Here is a 22,406-nt window from a genome sequence, read left to right as displayed (position 1 = left end):
AAAGTGAGATTTGTATTTAAAAATTGTTTTTAAATGAAAACAACAACAACAAACCTTTCCTCTTTCACTTGAGTTGTGTCTTCATGGGATGGGTCATAAAATTTAAACTAAGTAAAAGGACTTTGGATAGTTTATTCCAGCAGAATAAATGTATCCTGCATTATATCCATTAATTACTCACCAATGTCATAGGCTGGAAAGAAACACCCAAATGAAAAGTAGTGTTAGGGATCTAAGAAAGCTTTTTTTCTTCTGCAAAAGCTTCCTTTGGTCTTGAAGCAGATTTTAAAACATATGGAAATTAGGTTAAAATTACTCATTAATGACTTTCTTCTTTTGATTCATATAACTTTCAAACAATCATTATTTATGAATATCACCTTATGAATTCTGGGAATCAATTGTTTGTTTTTTTAAAGTTAGGTCAAGCAAACATTCTTGTCATAATGTTATTTTTTACAACTATGAACAAGGAACCTATAGCAAATTTTGCTATCTCTCATACTTAAAAAAATTTTTTTCCTATAATATCTCAGACTGGAAATTTAAATAATTTTTCTGACATGCAAAAGCCAAAGTTTAATGTAATGAATGAGGGGGCTGTGTTACTGACTGAGAACAGAGCACAAAAGCAACTGAATTGTCTTTTAATAATGGATGGCTCAAAACAGCCAAAGGTCAACCTACATAAAACATTGTTCTGCTTTGATTTGCTTGAACATGAAGTTCCAGTTGGAAAACACTCACTGTGGGGATTGTACTAGGGGGATAACAACATCTGGACTCAGCAATGTGAGAGTAGAAACAGATGTTGACTTCATAGAAAGAGAGCTATGACTCTTCTGTGAGAGTTGCGAATCCCATGTTTTTTTCTTTATTTTCCTAATAATAATAAACAACCAGGAAAACAAAGAAATTGTTTAGTTGGCTCCATCTAATTAGCTTCAAAAATATTTTATAGTTCTATAACTCTACAAAAAAATTGTATATTTGCCTCACAGGATGCCATAGTAATAAAATGTTGAATGTCAATCAAAATATCAATAAAGATCACATCACTGTTTTTATACCAGAAATATTTCATTGGCTTTTGAATGCAGGCTAGTGCTTAATTTGCTGTCTTTCACCATCCTCACAGCCAATCTCTAAATATAAGGTAAATAGCTATGGCATAGCTTATATATATAAACTTTGGAGCTCCTCTTCCTGGGTTCAAATCCTGGCTCAGCAGTTCACTAACTGTGCCCTTGGGCAAACAAGTTCTTTAACTTCTTTATACCTAACTTCCTTCATCTGTAAAATGTGAATGCTACCTTATAGAGTTGATGTGAGAATTAAAAAATTAACTTAATACATGTAAGCACTTAAAACAATGCCAACACATAGTGGGCACTCAATAATTATGAGCTAATTTTAGTTTATTCTAATCTTGCAGCAGACATTCCTTCAGGCTGATCATTTATTGATTATAAAATTACTATCCTTCTTTTTAGTGCCCAGTGTAATAGGAAATCATATGTTGCCTCAGGGACCAGGAAACTAAGGACGGGGTGTTGGCATTAGGAGATTCTTTTTAGCCACGTTGCCGATTGTGTACTCTTGAGCAAGTCCTTACTCTCTGAGCCTCCCACGGCTGCGCAAATGCAACGAGACTTCATACACTTAGGCACCTAGGTTGCTACCTAAAATGTACATAAGAAAGAGATAGAGGAAGACATAAACAGATGGAAGAACATACCATGTTCATGGATTGGTAGAATCAACATCATTAAAATGTCCATACTACCCAAAGCAATCTATAGATTCAGTGCACTCCCCATTAAAATACCAACGGCATATTTCACAGACCTTGAAAGAACTCTCCAAAAATTCATCTGGAATAAAAAAGAAGTGGTTCTTGATTATTGGAAAAAATGCATGTCTGTAAGATCCTCTTGAAAATTACTCATAACAAGCCCTTCTTTAACTTTTTCACAAGTTGTAGCAATCAACAAAACTCTTAAGATAAATCAGATGAAGAAACAATGCTCATCCGTTCTGAAAGATAGGTTAAACCAATTTTGAAGACTAACTTCTAATTTTAGGCCACTTTGGCACCCAAAGGTCTCTCTCTGGTTTCAGCTGCCACTAAGCCAAGGCTTGCTGCCTTCAGGGGTCTCCTGGATTATGTAAATGAGCAAACAAGATAATAGGGATTTTTAGGAACTGGAAAAGTAGATTCCATAGGGCCCACCAAAAGAGGATTCAAATTAAAAACTTTTTAGGCCTAAGTCAATCTTCAGGCAAACAGACACCAGCTTTTGTTTTGGGTTTTTGTTTTGTTTTTAATTGTATACCTAACTGAAGAAGATTTGTCTATATGCCTAACTGGTATACAGTCTTTTTGTTTGCAGTTTTATGCTGTTCTTTGCTGAACTATTCTTGCCAAATTTCTAGATGTTTATTCAAGATTGCTCTTTCTCTTCTTCCATCATCTAGCAATTATGCTACACCATACATATCGTGCAGCTGTCAGCAATAAGGCACTAGTAAGGGATATGGCTAGCTGCTTCTAGGAACTCATTAAAGCTATATGCAGTGGAGGAACTGGAGTCATTCAACATTCTCTTAACAGGTGTTTATAAAGTGCCTACTATAAACATAACTGAACATCACAAAGGTATCTATCACCAGCTAGTGTGGTTGAGTGTAAACCCATGAACCAAGAGGTCACCAGTTTGATTCCTAGTCAGGACACATGCCCAGGTTTCAGGCTCAATCCCCAGTAAGGGGTGAGCAGGAGACAGCCAATCAATGTTTCTCTCTCATGGATGTTTCTATCTCTTTATCCCTCTCCCTTCCTCGCTCTCTAAAAATCAACAAAAACATACTTAAAAAACAAAACCCAAAGGTATCTAGGCAGGTTTTTTTTTCATTTTTAAGTCCCTATTTCACTAACAGGATTTGGGTTTAGCAAATCAGGTCATCATCAGTTTCCCTTCTTATTCCTTTAGATAAACTGATGCCTTCCATTTATGAGGAGCAGAACATTTTTTTCTTATTACTTGTAAGTAAAATCACAGCAAATCTGCTTCTAATATTGCCATTTTTGAGGTTGCCTGAAAGTTGTTCTGAGCTCTGTTCAAGCCCAGGTACTCAGCTCAGTCATGTGCTGAAGGCTATAAGGCCTTTTGCCCTTCTGGAATTTGCAATCTAAAATAACCACCTGTGACTCTGGTAGACATAAAATATAGAAATGTAATTGCAATTGAACTACAAAAATAAACAAAATACAGAGCTGATTTGAGCACACTAAACTTTATAAATTGGTTGTTATAGCAGAGTTTTGGCCGTTACTTTAGTTCCACTTACATTTTTTGTTTGCTCCCAAAAGTCAGGTTGTTCTTATTTTATAATTGAAGAAACTGAAGCTTGACCAGTTAAATGCCCCACAAATCCACGTAGTGGCATAGAGAGAAGAACTGACTTGACAGGCCATACAGATGGCTTCCTCCTTTCTGCACTAAATAGCAATTGCTCAAAGCTGGGCCACACAAACAGTGTTTTAAAAACATATTAAATTAGAATATCAGGTTAAATGTGAGATGATGATGATGATGATTAGTCTTTTGTTCAATTTAATAAATTTGATTGAAATAAACTCTATGCCAGCCATTTCCCTGAGCCCTTAGGAGCAAAGATGATTTTCTTGAGGAAGACAGACATGTGAAAAACAATTACTGCAATGTAATCAGTTCTGTAAGGTGGGTACTTAATGGTGGGAGGGGCACAGAAGAAGGTCCTCATCTCTGCCCAGGGATATCAGGGATGACCTAAGTAGGAGTTCACCAGATGGACAAAGCATGGAAGGGCATCTGTGCTTATCAGGAACAGTATGTGCAAAGTCTAGGAAATGAGAAAGCGTGTGTCTTCTTTAAGGAACTACACACAGTATACAGGATGTTTGTGTCAATGTAGAAAACTAGAGGCCTGGTGCACGAATTCACGCACAGGTGGGGTCCCTCGGTCTAGCCAGCGATCAGGGCTGACTGATCTATCGGGACTGTCTTGCCCAGTCCCGACCAGGGCTGATGGGGGCCGGCCAGCTGGGGATAGACCATAGGAGGTTGGCCAGTAAGGGAGGGGCCATGGAAGGGTTCTAGGGGGTGTCCGGCCCATCTCACCCAGTCCCAATTGTCCAGACCCCAGCAAGCTAACCTACCAGTTGGAGCATCTGCCCCCTGGTGGTCAGCACGCATCATAGCAACTGGTTGAGCAGTCAACCGAGCATTCAACTGATCGGTCAGACACTTAGTATATTAGGCTTTTATATAGATAGATGATAGATGATTGATTGATAGATAGATAGATAGACAGACAGACAGACAGACAGATAGATAGATAGATAGATAGATAGATAGATAGATAGATAGATTTGCCAGATCTTAAAGTGCCTTCTCTACCATGCTAAGAAGTTGGGTTGATTTTTGCAGACACTAAATGATACTCCCTAAGGGAGTGGTATGGTCATATTTACATTTGAAAAAGAATGTGTGGAATAGATTAGAGGAGGGTAAAATAGAGGCAGAGGAATTTTAGAAAATTAATGAAACAGTACAAGCAAGAAATGATAAGGCTGTGCAATGGAGCTAGAAAAAACAAGGATAATAACACTGACACAGTTTTTGGGAACTTACTAGATGCAAGAAGCTAGTAAAAGAAAAAAAAATCAAAGTTACTCCTAAGTTTCTGATTGGGGTGGGGGTAGGGGGTAGGCAGTTGTATGGTGGTGCTTCCAGAATGTAGAGCAGTTTGGGGAGAAAAAAAAAAAAAAGATGTGTTGGAATCCAGGTTGAGACGACCATTTTGAAGCAGAAGGAGCAGTCAAGAGCTGTAAATACATGTGTGAGAATTTTCACCCTGTGGATGTGAGTTGAAGGGCTGAATGTAGATAAGCTTGCCTGGAAAAGTGTGAAGGGTAAAAAGAGAAAGGTAACAAGAACAATATCAGGATGGCCAATATTTAAGAGTAAGAAGAAGAAAAGAAGCTGACAAAGGGAAATAAAAAGTGGTCTGAAAATAGGAGGAAACCTAGGAAAGAATATGGTCACAGAAACACAGGGAAGCTAGTGTCAAATGTCAGCAAAAGGCCAAGTAAAGGGTACAATCTGAAACAGAGACAATGAATTTGAAAACCAGATAGCCATTTATTTGCTCAAGTCAGTGACTATGCATTAAGCACCTATTAAGTGCATGTTCTGTTCAAGGCAGTGGGGATAAATCAGTGAACAAAATAGAAAATAAAAATCTCTGCCCTCTAGGCTTACCTACTAGTGGGAGACACAACACTAAATAAATATGTAAAATTTTAATAACATTGGATGAATACTATGAAAAAATATAATAGGTAAAGAGGTACAGAGTTAGGGTTGGGAAAGTTATGGATCCAGTGTAAAATAGAGTGATTAAAAGGCTTTAGTGAGCAAGTATAAAGGCCTTGAAATTAGTATGATTTTTATTGGAATCAGTTTTAATCTAGTGAAGGTAAAAGCCAGATTGAAATGAGTTGATTAGTGAATGAGGAAAAGGAAGGGAAAAAGAGCTGATGAAAGAGGAGAAAATGAAGTAAAAACTCCTCCAAGAAGCCTAATGATAAAGGGAAGGAATGTGGTCTTAAGTACAGGTAGAAGGGAAGGAGAAAAGTAGACTAAGAAGCATTTAGAAACCGTTTGTGGGTTGGAGGCCAGGAAGTGGGGCTGTGAAGTTGCACAGCCCTAGGGCCCCTGTTGGCCTGTGGTCTGTGGGCATGCTGATCTCTGGAGCTGTGAAACAAGGTGTTTCCAATTCTCCCGCTCCATTAACTCCAATTCTGTTATGAACTAGGAAGCAAGGACATTCATTTTCAATAGAGAGCCCAGGGATATCATGAGGTGTTCCAACTGGTTGGGACACAGATAATAAATAAATAAGTATGCAAAATTTATTAAAAGAGCTGATGTCAGAAATGAAAATGGAAGTTAAATCTAAGGACAAGGGAAATAGTGGCTGAATAGCACTGAGAGTTCAGCGGCTGGCTGGGCCATGCACTGTGCCCTTCACTCATATAATCTCCCTCAATGTTACCAGTGGTCTGGCAAGAAGGGATTATTCTTACTTACACACGAGAAACCTCCAGTCCACGGGGTTAAGTAACATGGAGAAGCTCACACAGCTGGGAGGTGGAAGAGCCAAGGTTCCAGGGACAGTGAACTTCCTCCTACAATGTGCTGCATGAGACACAGAGAGGAAGAGGATATACAGATATAAGATTCCTGCTCTCAGCTCTCACATGCTTTTTGGGAAAAGCATATAAACAACTATAAAATAATGAGATCAATGCAAAACTGCTTTATGAACCAAGTACTGTGGGAAGACAGGCTTGCAAATTTCCCAGGCAACTAAATATTTATGGTCAGCAGGGAGAACAGGAATGACAAAGACAAAATATTAATAAGTTCTCATGATGATATAATGGGTATCCTTCACTGCCACTTTATTTTCTTTTTTAAAAAAAATTTTTTTTATTGTTTAAAGTATTACAAATAGTAGTACATATGTCTCCTTTTTTTTCCAATTGGCCTTTCCACCGCCTCCCCTATGTCCCCCCCGCCCCGCACTCCCCCACACATGCCCTCCACCACTTTATTTTAAAATATGTATCCAACATTTATCATTTAGAAGTAGCAATTTTTTATTGAATTTATTGGGGTGACATTGGTTATATAGGTTTCAGGTGTACAATTCTATAATACATCATCTGTATATTGTATTATGTATTCACTACCCCAAGTCAATTCTCCTTTCAACACCATATATATCCTTCCATTATCCTCTTCTCCCTCCCACTACTCCCTTTTCCCTCTGGTAATAACCATACTGTTACCTGTGTCTATTATTTTTTTTTTTTTTTTTGCTTAATCCCTTCCTTTTTTTACCCAGCCCCAAACCCTTCCCCTCTGACAACTGTCAGTCTGTTCTCTGTATCTATGAATCTGTTTCTAATTTATTTGTTAGTTTATTTTGCTCATTAGATTCCACATGTAAGTAAAATCATATGGTACTTGTGTTTTTCTGGCTGGCTTATTTCACTTAACATAATGCTCTCCAGATCCATCCATGTTGCTGCAAAAGGTAAGATTTTCTTCTTTTGCCCTAACCGGTTTGGCTCAGTGAATAGAGCGTCGGCCTGTGGACTGAAAGGTTCCAGGTTCGATTCCAGTCAAGGGCATGTACCTTGGTTGTGGGCACATCCCCAGTAGGAGCTGTGCAGGAGGCAGCTGATCAATGTTTCTCTCTCATTGATGTTTCTAACTCCCTATCCCTCTCCCTTCCTCTCTGTAAAAAAAATCAATAAAATATATTTTAAATTTTTTCTTCTTTTTTATGGCTAAGTAGTATTCCATTGTGTAAATGTACCACAGCTTTTTTATCCACGCATCTACTCATGGCCCATGGGTTGCTTCTATAGCTTGTAGAAGCAGCAATTCCTTAAGTTTATATGTAATATGTAATATAAGCCATATTCACAGATATTTAAAGTAGAGAGTTTCAAACTCATACATTTAAAACACTTGAAGATACCAAAACTTTTAAATGTTTTATAAGGAATGAGGGAAATAAAAATGAAAATATATAGACATTAATCATGGTGGCCGGTAAGACAGGAGTGAGGGAAAGAGTGTGAGTAAGGGAGTGAGAGGTGAGTGTGCGGACATGCATGGTGTGTGTGTGTGTGTGTGTGTGTGTGTGTGTGAATGATGGACAGTTAGATCTTATGGGAGTTTTGGGAGCTGGAGGATCAGGCTCTCATGGTCAAAGAGCTCTTGCTACCACCACAGGCACTCCCCATGTAGGCATGGCTCTGCCACGGAAACCAGGCCATCTTGAAGGGGGGAGCAGTGGCGGCTAGGAGCATAGCCTCACCACCACCCAGACTGGCCCTGGACACCACCCCAGACCCACGTAGTGAGTCACAGAATCGCACACCACCCCCACTGGGTCTCGAGATCACAGAATCACACACCAGTGGGACCTCATAGGCAACCCTCACGACAGGAGCCAGGACACTGAGCACATCCACAACAGCTTGCACTACATAGCCAGACAACCTGTGAGGAGACTCTATCCACAAATGAGACAATAACATTCAAGACCAAACTATATCAGGAGAATCCAAATAACTCAAGTAGGGGGCTTTCCTAGAACACCCAGCTCAGGAGATCTGAGAGACTGTCCCACTGGGGCTCACAAAACACCTACTACATAGAACCATCCCCAAAAAATCTGGGTGGCATAGCAGTTTGATCTAAGATATAGAAACAAATACAAAGGGATAGCAAAAATGTGGAGACAAAGAAACAATCCCCGAGGAGAAACCAAGATGGCAGCATAGGTAAACACTTGAACTTGCTGCCTCGCACAACCACTTCAAAACTACAACTAAAAGACAAAACGGACATCATCCAGAACCACAGGAAGGCTGGCTGAGTGGAAATTCTACAACTAGAAGGAAAGAGAAAAGCACACTGAGACTCAGAGGAGGTGCAGAAGTAAAGTGCAGAGGTACGGAGGCTGGCAACTGAGGATGCGGTTGTCTTTTTAAATCGGGAGGAAGACATAAGCTCCCGAATGCTCTGAACTCCAGTTCTAAGCGAGACTCTGGGGACCCAGATTCATACGGGGGGAAACTGGACTGTCTGGCATCGGGGCGGAACACGAGGGCCACTTTCTCTCAGAGGTGCTTGCAGCTACTGCGGGACACTGAGACCCGGGGGCCTCTTAGGGCAGGGCTGATGGTCAGCCATTGCTGTTTGCTCCACCCTGGTGATTCCCTGAGACCCCGCCCCACCCAATTTACAACCCCACCCCAGCTGTGCGCAGAGGTTTTGCATATGAATGGCCTAGTCTTTTACAATCTAAATTTACCTAACAAACTGCAGCTGGGTCAGAGAGCTCCAGCACTTCCAAAAGAAGGCCCAAGGCTCCACAGCAGCTTACACTGCTTCACAGCTGGGCCTCATCTGGGCACCTCCAAACCCCCAAAAAAGAAGAGGAATATGCAGATCTCTCCATAGCTCCTGCTGGGTGGCCTCAGGCATAGGCTAAATTAGCACCTCCTTAGAGATCCAAGAGCCAGTGTACCCAGTGGTCAGAGTGGGACCATACAGATTACAACTCCTCAGATCCATAAGGGACACACTCAGGGGACAGACTCAGTGAGCACCAAAGCCCCACTGAAGCAAGTCTTGCCCCATAAGGGTGTCTCCAGCACAGAAGTTCTCCCATCATAGACACAACTGGTCCTCACAGACCATTGGCCTGGAAGTCAATTCCTCCCAGTGATACCAACAACAATCAAGGCTTAACTACAACAAGACTGTGCACATAGCCCACAAAGGGGTGCACTAAGAGAGTCCACCTCAGGTAATTGGGGAGGCTGAGCCACTGGACCCTATAGGACACCTAGCACACAAAGCCACTCTATCAACACAGGGAAGCAGCCAAAATGCAGAGACAAAGAAACAGGTCACAAATGAAAGAAATGGAGGAAAGCAAAATACAGGATATAGAGTTCAAAAACCACGGTTATAAGGTTACTCAAGAATCTTCTAGAAACTGCCGATAAATTTAGTGAGACCCTCGAGGATATGAAAAAGGACCAACTAAAAATTAAGCATACACTGACTGAAATAAAAAATAATATACAGAGATCCAACAGCAGACTAGAGGATCCCAAGAATCAAGTCAAAGATTTGAAACATGAAGAAGCAAAAAACACCCAACCAGAAAAGCAAAAAGAAAAAAGAATCCAAAAATATGAAGATAGTGTAAGGAGCCTCTGGGACAACTTCAAGCATACCAACATCTGAATTATGGGGTGCCAGAAGAGAGAGACCAAGATACTGAAAACCTATTTGAAGAAATAAGGACTGAAAACTTCCCCCTCCTGGTGAAAGAAATAGACTTACAAGTCCAGGAAGCACAGAGAACCCCAAACAAAAGGAATCCAAAGAGGACCACACCAAGACACATCATAATTAAAATGCCAAGAGCAAAAGACAAAGAGAGACTATTAAAAGCAGCAAAAGAAAAACAGTTAGTCACCTACAAGGGAGTACCCATACGATTGTCAGCTGATTTCTCAATAGAAACTATGCAGGCCAGACGGGAGTGGCAAGAAATATTCAAAGTGATGAATAGCAAGAACCTACAACCAAGATTACTCCACCCAGCAAAGCTATCATTCAGAATTAAAGGTCAGATAAAGAGCTTCACAGATAAGAAAAAGCTAAAGGAGTTCATCACCGCCAAACCAGTATTATATGAAATGCTGAAAGGTATTCTTTAAGAAGAGTAAGAAGAAGAAAAAGGTAAAGATAAAAATTATGAACAACAAATACATATCTATCAACAAGTGAATCTAAAAATCAAGTGAATAAAAAATCTGATGAACAGAATAAACTGGTGAATATAATAGAATCAGGGGCATAGAAAGGGAGTGGACTGACAATTCTCGGGGGGAAAGGGGTGTGAGGGGTGCGGGAAGAGACTGGACAAAAATCATACACCTATGGATGAGGACAGTGTGGGGGGGGATGTAAGGGCAGAGGGTGGGGTGGGAACTGGGTGGAGGGGAGCTATGGGGGGAATAAAGAGGAACAATTGTAATAATCTGAACAATAAAGATTTATTTATTAAAAGAAAATAATAATAAAAATAAAACTATTTCCCCTAAAAACAGGAATAAGACAGGGATACCCACTTTCACCACTCCTGTTCAACATAGTACTGGAAGTGCTAGCCAATGCAATCAGACAAGAAGAAGAAATAAAAGGCATGCAAATAGGAAAGGAGGAAGTAAAACTGTCATTATTTTCAGATGACATGATATTATATATAGAAAACCCTAAAGACTCCATCAAAAACTTATAGACTTAATAAATTAATTGGGCAACATAGCAGGATAAAAATTTAACACCCTGAAATCTATGGCATTTTTATATACCAATAATGAACTCTCAGAAAGAAAAACTAAAAAAAAAAAAAAATCCCACCTACCACTGCAACAAAAATATTAAGATATTTAGGAATAAATGTAACCAAGGAGGTAAAAGACCTGTACTTACAAAACTACAGGACATTGAAAGAAGAGATTGAGGAAGATATACAAAAGTGGAAGAACATACCTTATTCATGGATTAGTAGAATCAACATTATTAAAATGTCCATACTACCCAAAGCAATCTATAGATTCAATATAATCCATATTAAAATACCAACAGCATATTTCACAGACCTAGAACAAACTCTCCAAAAATTTATATGGAATCAAAAAAGACCCCAAATAGCCACAGCAATTTTGAGAAAGAAGAACAAAGTTGGAGGAATCAAAATACCAGATATCAAGCTATACTACAAAGCTACTGTACTCAAAACAGTCTGGTACTATCACAAGAACAGGCATATAGATCAATGGAACAGAATAGAGAACCCAGAAATCGACCCAAGACATTACCCTCAATTAATATTTGACAAAGGAGACAAGAGCATACAATAGAGTCAAGACAGTCTCTTCAATAAATGGTGTTGGGAAAATTGGACAGATACATAAAAAAAAAAGAAATTAGACCACCAACTTACACCATGCACAAAAATAAACTAAAAATGCATAAAAGACTTAAATGTAAGACATGAAACCATAAAAATATTAGAAGAAACCATAGGCAGCAAAATCTCATACATCTCTCATAGCAATATGTTTACCGATACATCTCCTAGGACAATGGAAACTAAGGAGAAAATAAACACATGGGACTACATCAAAATAAAAAGCTTCTGCACAGCAAAAGAAACCATCAACAAAATAATGAGGGAGCCCACTGCATGGGAGAACATATTTTCCAATGATGCTTCCGATAAGGGTTAATCTCCAAAATGTATAGGGAACTCATACAGTTTAACAAAAGGAAGATAAATTTCAATTAAAAAATAGGCAAAAGACCTCCAAAGTGGGCATACATAAGGCCAAAATGCTCAAAGTCACTAATCATCCAAGAGATGCAAATCAAAATGACAATGAGGTATCACCTCACACCTGTCAGAATGGCTATCATCAACAAATCAACAAAGGACAAGTGTTGGCGAGGATGCAGAGAAAGGGGTTAGAAAGGACAGAGATGGAAGAGAGATTTTTCTGAGTATATCTTTTATAGAGTTTTAATTTGTGATCCATGTAAATGTTTTACATATTTTTTAAAAACAAGCAAACATTTAAAACACACTGAAACAAATTATACAAATTGTGTATCAAATTGGTAAGACAATCACACAGAGACAAGAATTTTGAATGAATTTTTAACACAATGCTCCAATTGTACATTTGTACATATATTGAGTAGATCTGAAGAATGAAGAGGAAAGAGCAGTTTAGGATGATTTCCCGATTTCTGACTGGAGTGACACTTCAGGAAAAGGAGGCATAAACATCCCTTGGGAGGCGGGGGTGGAGGGAGAGGGGGAAGGTATTTCAAGACAAAGTATTCAAAGAGGAAAGGGAGGCCTTCTCTTTAGAAATCACCCGGCCAATGTGGCTCAATGGTTGAGCAGCAGCCCATGAACCAAGAGTTCACCCACTGGATCCCCAGTCAGGGCACATGCCTGGGTTGTGGGCTCAATCCCCAGTAGGGGTCGTGCAGGAGGCAGCTGACTGATGTGTCCCTCTCACATGATGTTTTTCTATACACTGAGTGGCCAGATTATTATGATCTCTGAACGCATAATAATCTGGCCACTCAGTGTGTGTGTGTGTGTGTGTGTGTGTGTGTGTGTGTGTGTGTGTGTGTGTTAGAGGCCCGATGCATGAATTCGTGCATGGGTGGGGTCCAGCCAGCCTGGCCAGGGGGAGGGGACATGGGCGGCTGGCCAGCCTGCCTGCTGGTTGAACTCCTGGTCGAGGGGACAATTTGCATATTAGCCTTTTATTATATAGAATATACACTGAGTGGCCAGATTATTATGTGTGCAGAGATCATAATAATCTGGCCACTCGGTGTATATATCCCGCTCCTTTCCTTTCTCTCTAAAATCAATAAACACATTTAAATAAATAAAAAAAAGTGGTCTAGGAACTTGGAGTACCCTTCTCCCAGCATGGTCATCCTCTCCTTAGCCCTGAAATCCGACTTCTCACTGTCCACCTGCCAACAGGTAGAAGGTGGGACAGGGCAGCGACCCTGGGAAGGAGGGGCTACTGGGCTAGAGAGTTGGCATCTGGGTCACTGGCTCCTGCTGCTGCAATGGGGATCCCCTCCCCCATCTGCTTCTCCACTTCACTTTCTTCCTTCCCCTCATTGTTTTGTGTGTGTGTGTGTGTGTGTGTGTGTGTGTGTGTGTGTGTGTGTGTGTATCAATTGTGCCGTTTTTATTTTATTCCTTTGTTTCTTTTCACAGAGAAATAAAGGGCTAGAAAAAATTTTAAATGATTTTTTTCTGTACCCCAAGCTGATGAAGTGGAATAGAGCAATTATGTCTATTTTTCAAATGCTTCATAATGAACAATATTGCTTTATTTTTAAAGAAAAATATTTTTAAAGTGGTTCTATGGTATGAAGCTTAGAAACAGCAAAAACATACAAAGTTTTGTTTATGATGAACTATATTTCTAATTGAGTAATATGATTATAGGCTAAAATTAAGTTTCTAAGTGTATATATTTGAATTGATAAAATAAATTTATATCAATCAATCTGTAGTAGTAAGATGTTTGATATGTTTTGACAGCAGTTGAGGGAGAAAATGACAATATCAATAACTGAAGGATGGGGACCCCCACACCGGCAGCTGAGGTGGCATCTAGAGGAGAGGGGGGCAGCGAGAGACAGTTTTCACCACTGGAATGCCACAGAAATAGTAACAGTAGACATGATAGGGCAGCTGTGGGCATAAGCCATCCGGGATCCTCCAGGAAGAAAAACAAAGAGAGTGGGCAGTTTGGGGGTTTGGTTGGTAGCAACATCAGGAGCAAATTCTATTGCCTCAAGATGACTCACTGATTACATTTCCAGGAATTAGTAATAGATTATCCCTGACCCACATCATAACCCTGTAAGGTAGGATTGTTATGTTTGGTTTGACTTGATTTGTTTTTTTGTTTGTTTTTTTGTGTGTGTTTTAAGGCAAATAGCACAGAGGATTTACAACAAAAAGCAATGGTTCCTTGCTTTTCACGTCCCAGCCTCAGTCCCACCTTGCGAGTGAAACCACCTTACCTTCCTGGGTTTTATTTTCCTGCTGACGCTCTCGCACTGTACAAATGTGACTGAGCTGTTATTTATAACATTAAGTGTTGACTCTAGCAATGATGAAGGTTCAGCTTACTTAAAGTCACCTACACACACACACACACACACACACACACACACACACACACACACACACTAGTCACATCGCTATTTTTACTAGTAGTTCTGTTTGCTTTTGCAACATTTGTTTCCTTAAACTTTTGGTTTTAAATCTCTCAAATACAGAGAGCATCTCTTGGCTCTTCATTTAGTGAGAGGAGGATATTTGAGCTCCTACTGCTAGACTGCCCAGCTCTACTTTTACCTCCGAACTTTTTGTAAAGCTATACTGTCATTCCTACAGACCCACAGGGGATTGGTTCCAGTACCTCCCTTGGATACCTAAGTCCATGGATGCTCAAGTTCTTTAAATAAAATGGTGTAGAACAGTGCACAGTTGGCCCTCTGCATCCACAGATTCTCAAACTTGGATAGAAAATACTGGGGTTTTTTGGATTTTTTTTTTTCATGGTTGGTTGAATCCACGGCTGCAGAACTCACAGATATGGAGGGCCAACTGTATTCTTACTCTTAGGTTTCCATGACTGAGAGTACTTACACATCATTCTATATCCATAACTAAGTCTTCTACAGTTTGTCCTTAGGTTAGAGCCTAAGAGACAGTAACCCATAAACAGCATTAAGTTTATGAAAACTTTCCTTTGCAACAGAACCAGGAAGTGTTTCCTTCTCTGTAATCGTATCATAACCCTGTGCTGCTCAACTGCTCAAAATCATGATTGCTTGATGTTTTTCCTAGTGTTTTCTTTGCTTGTTGGAAGAGGAAACCTGTACATCTTACCCATTCTATCTATTGCTTAGAATTCTGCTCCCTTTTTTTATTTTTGTAGACCATTGACATCCAATTCTAATTTGATTCATACTTGTATTGAGTCTTTTATAAATTTTCTAGTTGTTTTTCATGCATTTTTTGCCTGTATCTCCAAGACCCTCCAACTCTATGTTCTATGACACTTCTTTCTTTCCTAGAGCCCTATTCTTGCTCAAATATGAGCTGGGGGCTAAGTCACCCACACAGCTGACATTCTTGGTCACATCTGCTGTTTTTTAAATCCAATGTCTTCCTGTTATTGCTCTGTTATTCTACTGATGGAGTACATGCTCAAATAACTTCTCAAGAAAAAAAGCATATGGCAAGTAAGCTCAGTCTTTGCATGTCTAACAACGTCTTTAGTAATTTGTCACTAGTAATTTGACTAAGCATACGTTTCCCGGGTTGAAAATCATTTCCCCCTGAATTTTGAAGATCCGTTGCTTCTAGTATAGCTAATAACAATCTAATGCCAACATGATTTTTGTTTCTTGTAGGAGTTTGCACTCCTCCACCCCAAGATAGCTCTTAGGATTTCTCCTTATAGCTTATTGAATTAAACCTTTCCAAGTGATATGTGGCCTTTCCCATTGCCCTTAATCACAACTCAGGAGGCCCTTTTTGATTGAAAGCTCACATCTTTCATTCTGGAAATTTTCATTGTATCATTTCTTTAATGTCTTTTCCCCCTGGTTTCTCAGCTCTTTCTGGAATTCTTATTACTCTCTTATTGGGCCCCCTCTGGATCTCTCTCTCTCTCTCTCTCTCTCTCTCTCTCTCTCTCTCTCTCTCTCTCTCTCTGTGTGTGTGTTTAATACTCTCATGTTTTACATATTTTTGCTCCAGGTTTGGGGAGATTTTCTCTAATTTAGCTTGCAATCTCCTATTAAATATTCCATTTCCTAGAGTTCCTTCCCATTTTCTGATTCTTTTTTTTTATAGCATCATGTTCTTATTTAATAAATGTAACATCATTTCATATTCTTTATAATTAGTTTTGCAGTTTTTATATGATTTTTCTTGAATTTCCTAGATTATATGTTTCCTCTGGGGTCCGTTTTTCTCTACTTACCTTTCTTCATCACACTGTAGGCTTTCTCAGATGTTTGGAGATTCTCAGTTGTCAGGCTATTCTTAAAAATGAGACATGAGAAAGGCTGACTAGAACTCTAAACCCGTGATTGGAACTGGCTGATTGGCAGGCTTCCATTTGGGTGAATAATCAGAGAACTGATCATTGTTCTAAGGCCTCTCAAATGCCAGGATACAGATGGCTTTGCACTAGGATACCAATGACAACTCCAACTGCCCAAGTTTTCTCAGAAAAATCCTTCACTGTCTTTAGAAATGTCCCCTCTGGTCATTTCCTGGTTGATTGGTTGGTTTTGCTTTTGTCTGTGGTTGAACACCTAGTTGCAGGGAGTTCCTGGCACCAGAGTTGAGGAGTAGTGAAGGAGGGTAATCATTTCATATACAGATCTTCACTGTCTTTGTCCTCTTCATTCTAGTAACTTAGAATCCCCAACCTCTGCAAGGTTCTACCATGTAGGGAGGCTCCCTCATCTTCTCTATGACCCTCCAAGCATATCCTGACCTATAGTTTCTTCCACTTGGTGTTCTTTCATGCACTCTGTCTTACAGAAATTCATTGGTTCAGTGGATAGAGCATCAGCTTGCGGAATGAAGGGTCCTGCGTTCAATTCTAGTCAGGGCCACATGCCAGGGTTATGGTCTCGATACACAGTAGGGGACGATACCAAGTAGGGGGTGTGCAGGAGGCAGCAGATTGATGATTCTCATCATTGATGTTTTGTTTTTTTTAATATATTTTATTGATTTTTTACAGAGAGGAAGGGAGAGGGATAGAGAGTTAGAAACATGGATGAGAGAGAAACATCAATCAGCTGCCTCCTGCACACCCCCTACTGGGGATGTGCCCGCAACCAAGGTACATGCCCTTGACCGGAATCAAACCTGGGACCCTTGAGTCCGCAGGCCGATGCTCTATCCACTGAGCCAAACCGGCCAGGGCATCATTGATGTTTCTTTTTTGTTTTTTTAAAATATATTTTTATTGATTTCAGAGAGGAACGGAAAGAGAGAGAGAGATAGAAACATCAATGATAAGAGAGAATCATTGATCAGCTGCCTCCATTGAGCTGGCAACCTGGGCATATGCCCTTGACCAATGTTCTATCCACTGAGCCAAACTAGCTAGGGCTCATCATTGATGTTTCTATCTCTCTCTCCCTCTCCCTTCCTCTCTGAAATCAATAAAAATATATATTTTTAAAAAATTCATTGAAATCACTTATCCTTTTGTCTTCTAAACTTTTTGACCTTTTACCTTTTCTATAATTTTAACTGAGTCCTAGGGAGGAGAGGAAATAATTATGTATGCTCAAGTCCCCACCCTGAACCAATAACAGGAGCAGGGATTATCCCGTTTTACATCTGAAAAATGGAGGCTCATGTGATTAAGTGACTTGCCTAAGATCACACATCTAGAAAGAGAAGGGCCAGGATTCAACTTGTATGCTTTTGACTATGCCAAACCACTTATTTTTGTCCAAATCATGACTCAGCTGGTATGACCTGAGTATACACTCAGCTGGTATAAATTTATAGTATTATAATACTATAATATTTAAATCCAGTGTCATTTGTATATAAAAATGACTCAGAGACTGCACAGACTACAAACTGTGCAATGTCGCTTTACAAGTTACATATCTAGAATAAGATGAGAAATCATCAAAGTAGCAGCAGTTTTATATTTTGTGGGTCAGGGTGAAGTGTACTAGAGCTTGAGGAGAGAAAATTGATAGGAAGGGCTGGATTAGCATTCAGGTAGTGGTGGCAAGGGCTTGGCATACTGAGTGCTCTGGGCACTACCAAATCCACTTTAGAAGTCACAATTGGGGAGCGATTGCCCCAAAGAGGTGGTGCAGACTCCAGAGCGGTGGCGTGAGTGGAAGAGACTCACCAGAAAGGTAGGGGACACCATTCACTTGGATGCCACTTTCTCATATACATTCAAATCTCATTAAGTGACTACTGTGTACAGACACTATAATAGGCTCCAGAGATACTTTCTCCTTCAATGAGGGTAATATCCCCAAAAGGTGAGGCTTTCATTCTGAGGGACTTCTAGAAACTAAAATTCCACAATATCACATAGGCACACATCCTACTCACAATGGTTTAACATAAAGTATTAGAATTGTTCTAGTTCAACCACAAATATAGTTTGAGGGCTTTTGAGTATCTAGTTTTTGTCCCACAGATCTTCATGGAGCTCCTACCTAACGGCAGCCACTGGGGTTAGGACTTAGGGACACACAGTGCAGAATGTAAGATTACTTCTAACGAAGTCTAGCACTTACCCACCAAAGACAACACTGACGCATCTACTTTCCTGTTTCTCAGAGGTGAGGCCAAATTAACTTAACTATCAAATGTAGAGACTGACTCTTAGTCAGAGGCACAGAACACTGGACTAGATAGATGGTGAATGTGGTATATGCTGGTATTAGGTGACTGTGATATTAGCTTAGATAAATAAATACTGGGGAAGAACATAATTTAACAGAAAACCCTTCTGTTCATAGTGTTTTTCTTGACTCTTCACATTCTTGTGGCTCTTTTGGTCTGACACTGTAGAGAAATTCACTGTGAGGTCTGAAATAAGGGAGTATGTACCCTCTGTCCTCACAGGATGGCCACAAACCTGTGAACTTGGAAAGAGAACAAAGCGTTCTAGTATGATAAACAAAGAAAATGGAAATTAAAAAGTTTGGTTTCCTCTTTTCTGTATCAGCACATACCAGCCGTCAGACACCACTGAATAAGCTACTCCTCCTGTTCCTGAAAGGTAGATAGTTATTATTAAAGCATTGCCAAAAGGAAGTATGTTTTAATTCTCAATAATAATGGCACAAATGAACCACTAATGCAACAAACAGAAGAGAAACTTTAAAAAATACAGTATTTGCATTTGTGATTTTTTTTTTTTTTTTGGTCCCATCTAATTCCGCGCTCTCCAATGGCCCTCGAAATCTCGCCAGCAGGCTGACATCCTGATAAACACGAAGAGGAAGAAGGAAAACAGGCTAAATGGCAGGGTGGGTGCGGCAGCTAGAGAGGTCATGAGGAACAATAAGGGAAGTGCAGCTACTCAAGCGTATGCAGATAAGGCTTTAGGTTCAAGGGCTGAGATTGCTCCTGCAGAATACACCCTATTGCAGAGTGCCCACGTGGTACCTGATGGCAGACTTCCAATGAAGGAGCCCAACCTTTCGGTCCTTTTGTGTAGCCCTCACCTCCAAAGCAAGTTGCAAAACCAGTTCTAACATCGAGCAGTAGAAAGCTTCCTTTCTTTGGGAAAAACTAGTAAAGGCATCTCTCTGTGTCCTACTGCCGAAGGGCCAGCTTTCTCCTGAAGCTGCCACTGCTGGAAAAGACTTGCAAAGGCTGTGACGGCAGAGCACAGAGTTTGGTAATTAGAGTAAAAATGAGTCCATGTTCATCCAACTCTGCAGGAGTGAATTCCCCTCCTTGAGCCTCAAATTCTTCATCTGTAAAATGTGACAGGCAGATTGAATCAGAAAATAAAAGTGATTCTAAATTTCTAAAAGGTTTTCCTCTTTCCCTCTTTACTCTATCTTCCAATAAAAAAAGATTAAGCCGTAAGAGCATAATCTAGTCCACCTGCTTTCCATATACCTGAGATTAATTCACATGCTTTCTGATTAAATATGATAGTGTTATCTTCAGAAACACACACATCCTGTTTCAGACAGCCCCTGGGGTCTTGGCTGCTGCGCTGATGCAGGCTGGGTGGTGGACAGCACCCACTGCTCATGCTCCAGCTGATGCTCTTTCAGGACACAATACCTGCCTTTCCAAAACGTTTACTTTTTGCTCAAAACAATGATGGATGTATGGATAGGTCTTCATTTGAATCAGTACCTGAACTATCGGCTTCTTATATTATTTCTCCAAAGCAGAATTAACTCATAATTTTGTGTCAAGTCACCAAATTTATTTGGTTGAATAAAAAAAACAAAAACGTAAGAAATTACCCAACTCTGGCCTGAAAGTTTTTCTGGAATATCTCGCAGTATTACCATGTCTAGATAGCCTACTACATAATAGTCAGAACTGACTTAATTAGCCAAACATGTTCAATAATGCTCCTGTAGGTGTCACATTCTTAAGTATTTATAACAATAAATTAGAAGTCAGAGTTGGGTTAGCAAGTTCACTTTTTACAGTTGAGACTCCCAAATTTGTTTCAGGTTGGAAACTGTCCAAGAAGTGTTCACAGCATTTCCCACTCACAAATCACCTTCTGTCATATTTCATATCCACATGAGAGACCAAGCCCTAGTTCACTCTTGTATAAATTTTATTATTGTAGTTATTAGTAATAAACCAATAGAAATAGGATAACAAAGGGAAAAATTCAGGATAAATAACCTCTTTCTTATGAATTAGAATGCATGCACACACATGTTACTTCCTGCCTACATTCTGTCCTCCTGTACAGTTATACGAAACAATCCACAGGACAAGATGGGCAGCTGGTAACACGAGCTGGGCAAAGGACACCAGTTGTGTGAAGTCTCAGGCTGGTCTTGGACTAGATGACCAGCTTCTCCACACTAAGTGTACTTGTGGTTTCATCCTCTTCATTTGACCCAAAATATCCTGGGAGGTCGAGCATCCTCTGCTCAGCCTCGGTGAGGCCGAATGACGTGTTGTCATAGAAGGCGAACTCGGGGTGCGCCGGGAAGCTCTGGCACCTGTCTTTTCTACACTGCGGAGGGCTCAGAGGACTCGCCCTGTGGCAGCTATCTTTGGGAGCGGTGGGGGAAGGCTGCTTCCTTGAGACACTCCTGTGACTGGGGGACGGGCCCCTCCGAGCTCGGGGCGGCTCTGCCCTCTCACCTCCCGCCAACAATCCTGCCTGGCGAACCCCGGGGTCTGGTTTCCTCAGGGGCGGCCCGAAGGCGCAGGGTTTAGGGAGAGAGCTTAACGGAGCACTGGTTCCACCTGCTCCTTGGAAACGGTCCCGTTTCTCGGGAAGCACGACAGCACCCCGACTCTGAGGTCTCCATCTGTCTCCCGCCTGGTCCCAGGGCCGGGCCCGCGCACTGTAGGCCGGGGCCTGCCGGGGGGTCAGCGTGGACATGCTCCTCTCCCTGAACGGCCGGGCCTGCTTGGTTTCGTGGAAACTGGCGGTCCTCCTGAAGTGAAGACTCCTGGGGTGGCTTCTCTCCGACAGCCCCCCTCGGCTGCCCACGTGCCTCACCTGTGACTTGCGGATTAGGGTCTGGCTGGGGCTCACAGCACAGCTGGCCTGAGAGACAGGGCCATCCAGCCGGGAGGGGGGCCCCTCCCCGGCCCCGGCTGCAGGCTGCTCCAGAAATGGGGATTTGATCCGGAACCTGTTGGCTGCAGCATCTTCTGGGCTTTCTGGGTCCAAGGGCAGGTCTGCGGGCAGCGTGGCACCATCGATGGCGGTGTCTGTCAGGGGGCTCTGAGACACGTGGTACACTTTGGTGGTCTCGGTCAGGCCTTTCTTCTTCATCTCCTTCAACTGCTGCTGGGCAAGCCGGTAGCTAAATAGAGGGGGGATTATCTTCTGGGCATTGGACTGGAAGCTCTCACTGCCAGAGGCCTCGTCCTCGGGAGTCACTGGCACACTCTGCCTGTAGGTCAGGGGGATGCCCATGTCCCCCCGGCTCCCCGAGGGCCCGTCACCTGCATCCGAGAAGCTCCCACGCTGCTCGCTCAGCTCACAGATGTTCTCCTCGTCGGAGTTCTTTCGGAAGCTTGGGGAGTGGATGGAGTTGTGTCGGGCGGGGGTACCGCACTTCGGGGGACGGCCAAACTTCCTCCATAGCGTGATGAGGACGGTGGCAACGATGATGAACAAGCACAGGGATATCCCCGTAATCGTCACGATGTTGTTGGACTTCACTGGACTCTGGGGCTGAAGAGGAGATGGACTAGATGGCTGGAAAACTACAAAAAAAAGAGGGGCGGGGGGAGAACAAATGTATTCTCTAGAATTGTTTTCTCTGCATGGTTTTAAGATCTCTGAGTGGCTTGCTCTAATTATGTAGCAGTTAAAGAACAAAGTAAACTAACCAAGGACTAGAATTTGTCTTGACTATGTATTTCTGCTGGCAGCTTAAGCCAAACTAAAA

The 22,406-nt window shown here is 41.2% G+C and overlaps 2 protein-coding genes across 5 annotated transcripts in view; one reads left to right on the top strand and one right to left on the bottom strand.

Annotated features, from left to right (window-relative positions):
• NEK3 (NIMA related kinase 3) overlaps positions 1 to 22,406 on the top strand; it is a 469,351-nt gene that overhangs the window by 268,031 nt on the left and 178,914 nt on the right. The window lies entirely within an intron of this gene.
• The window catches only part of THSD1 (thrombospondin type 1 domain containing 1), a 55,471-nt gene continuing 53,285 nt past the window's right edge, over positions 20,221 to 22,406 (bottom strand). For 3 of the 4 annotated variants that reach the window (XM_079778706.1, XM_079778708.1, XM_079778707.1), the window contains exon 5: positions 20,225 to 22,221. In XM_079778706.1, coding sequence (XP_079634832.1) covers positions 20,834 to 22,221 — 1,388 coding nt within the window. In that variant the 3' untranslated portion in view covers positions 20,225 to 20,833. Of the gene's footprint in view, positions 22,222 to 22,406 lie in introns of all 4 variants that reach the window. The other variant, XM_079778709.1, reaches the window with a different exon arrangement.

This window comes from Cnephaeus nilssonii (assembly GCF_951640355.1).
Source record: "Cnephaeus nilssonii genome assembly, chromosome: 8".
In the NCBI taxonomy this organism is placed as follows: domain Eukaryota; kingdom Metazoa; phylum Chordata; class Mammalia; order Chiroptera; family Vespertilionidae; genus Cnephaeus; species Cnephaeus nilssonii.
The sequence above is the reverse complement of the archived record's forward strand: the minus strand, read 5'-3'. Positions and strand labels throughout refer to the sequence as shown.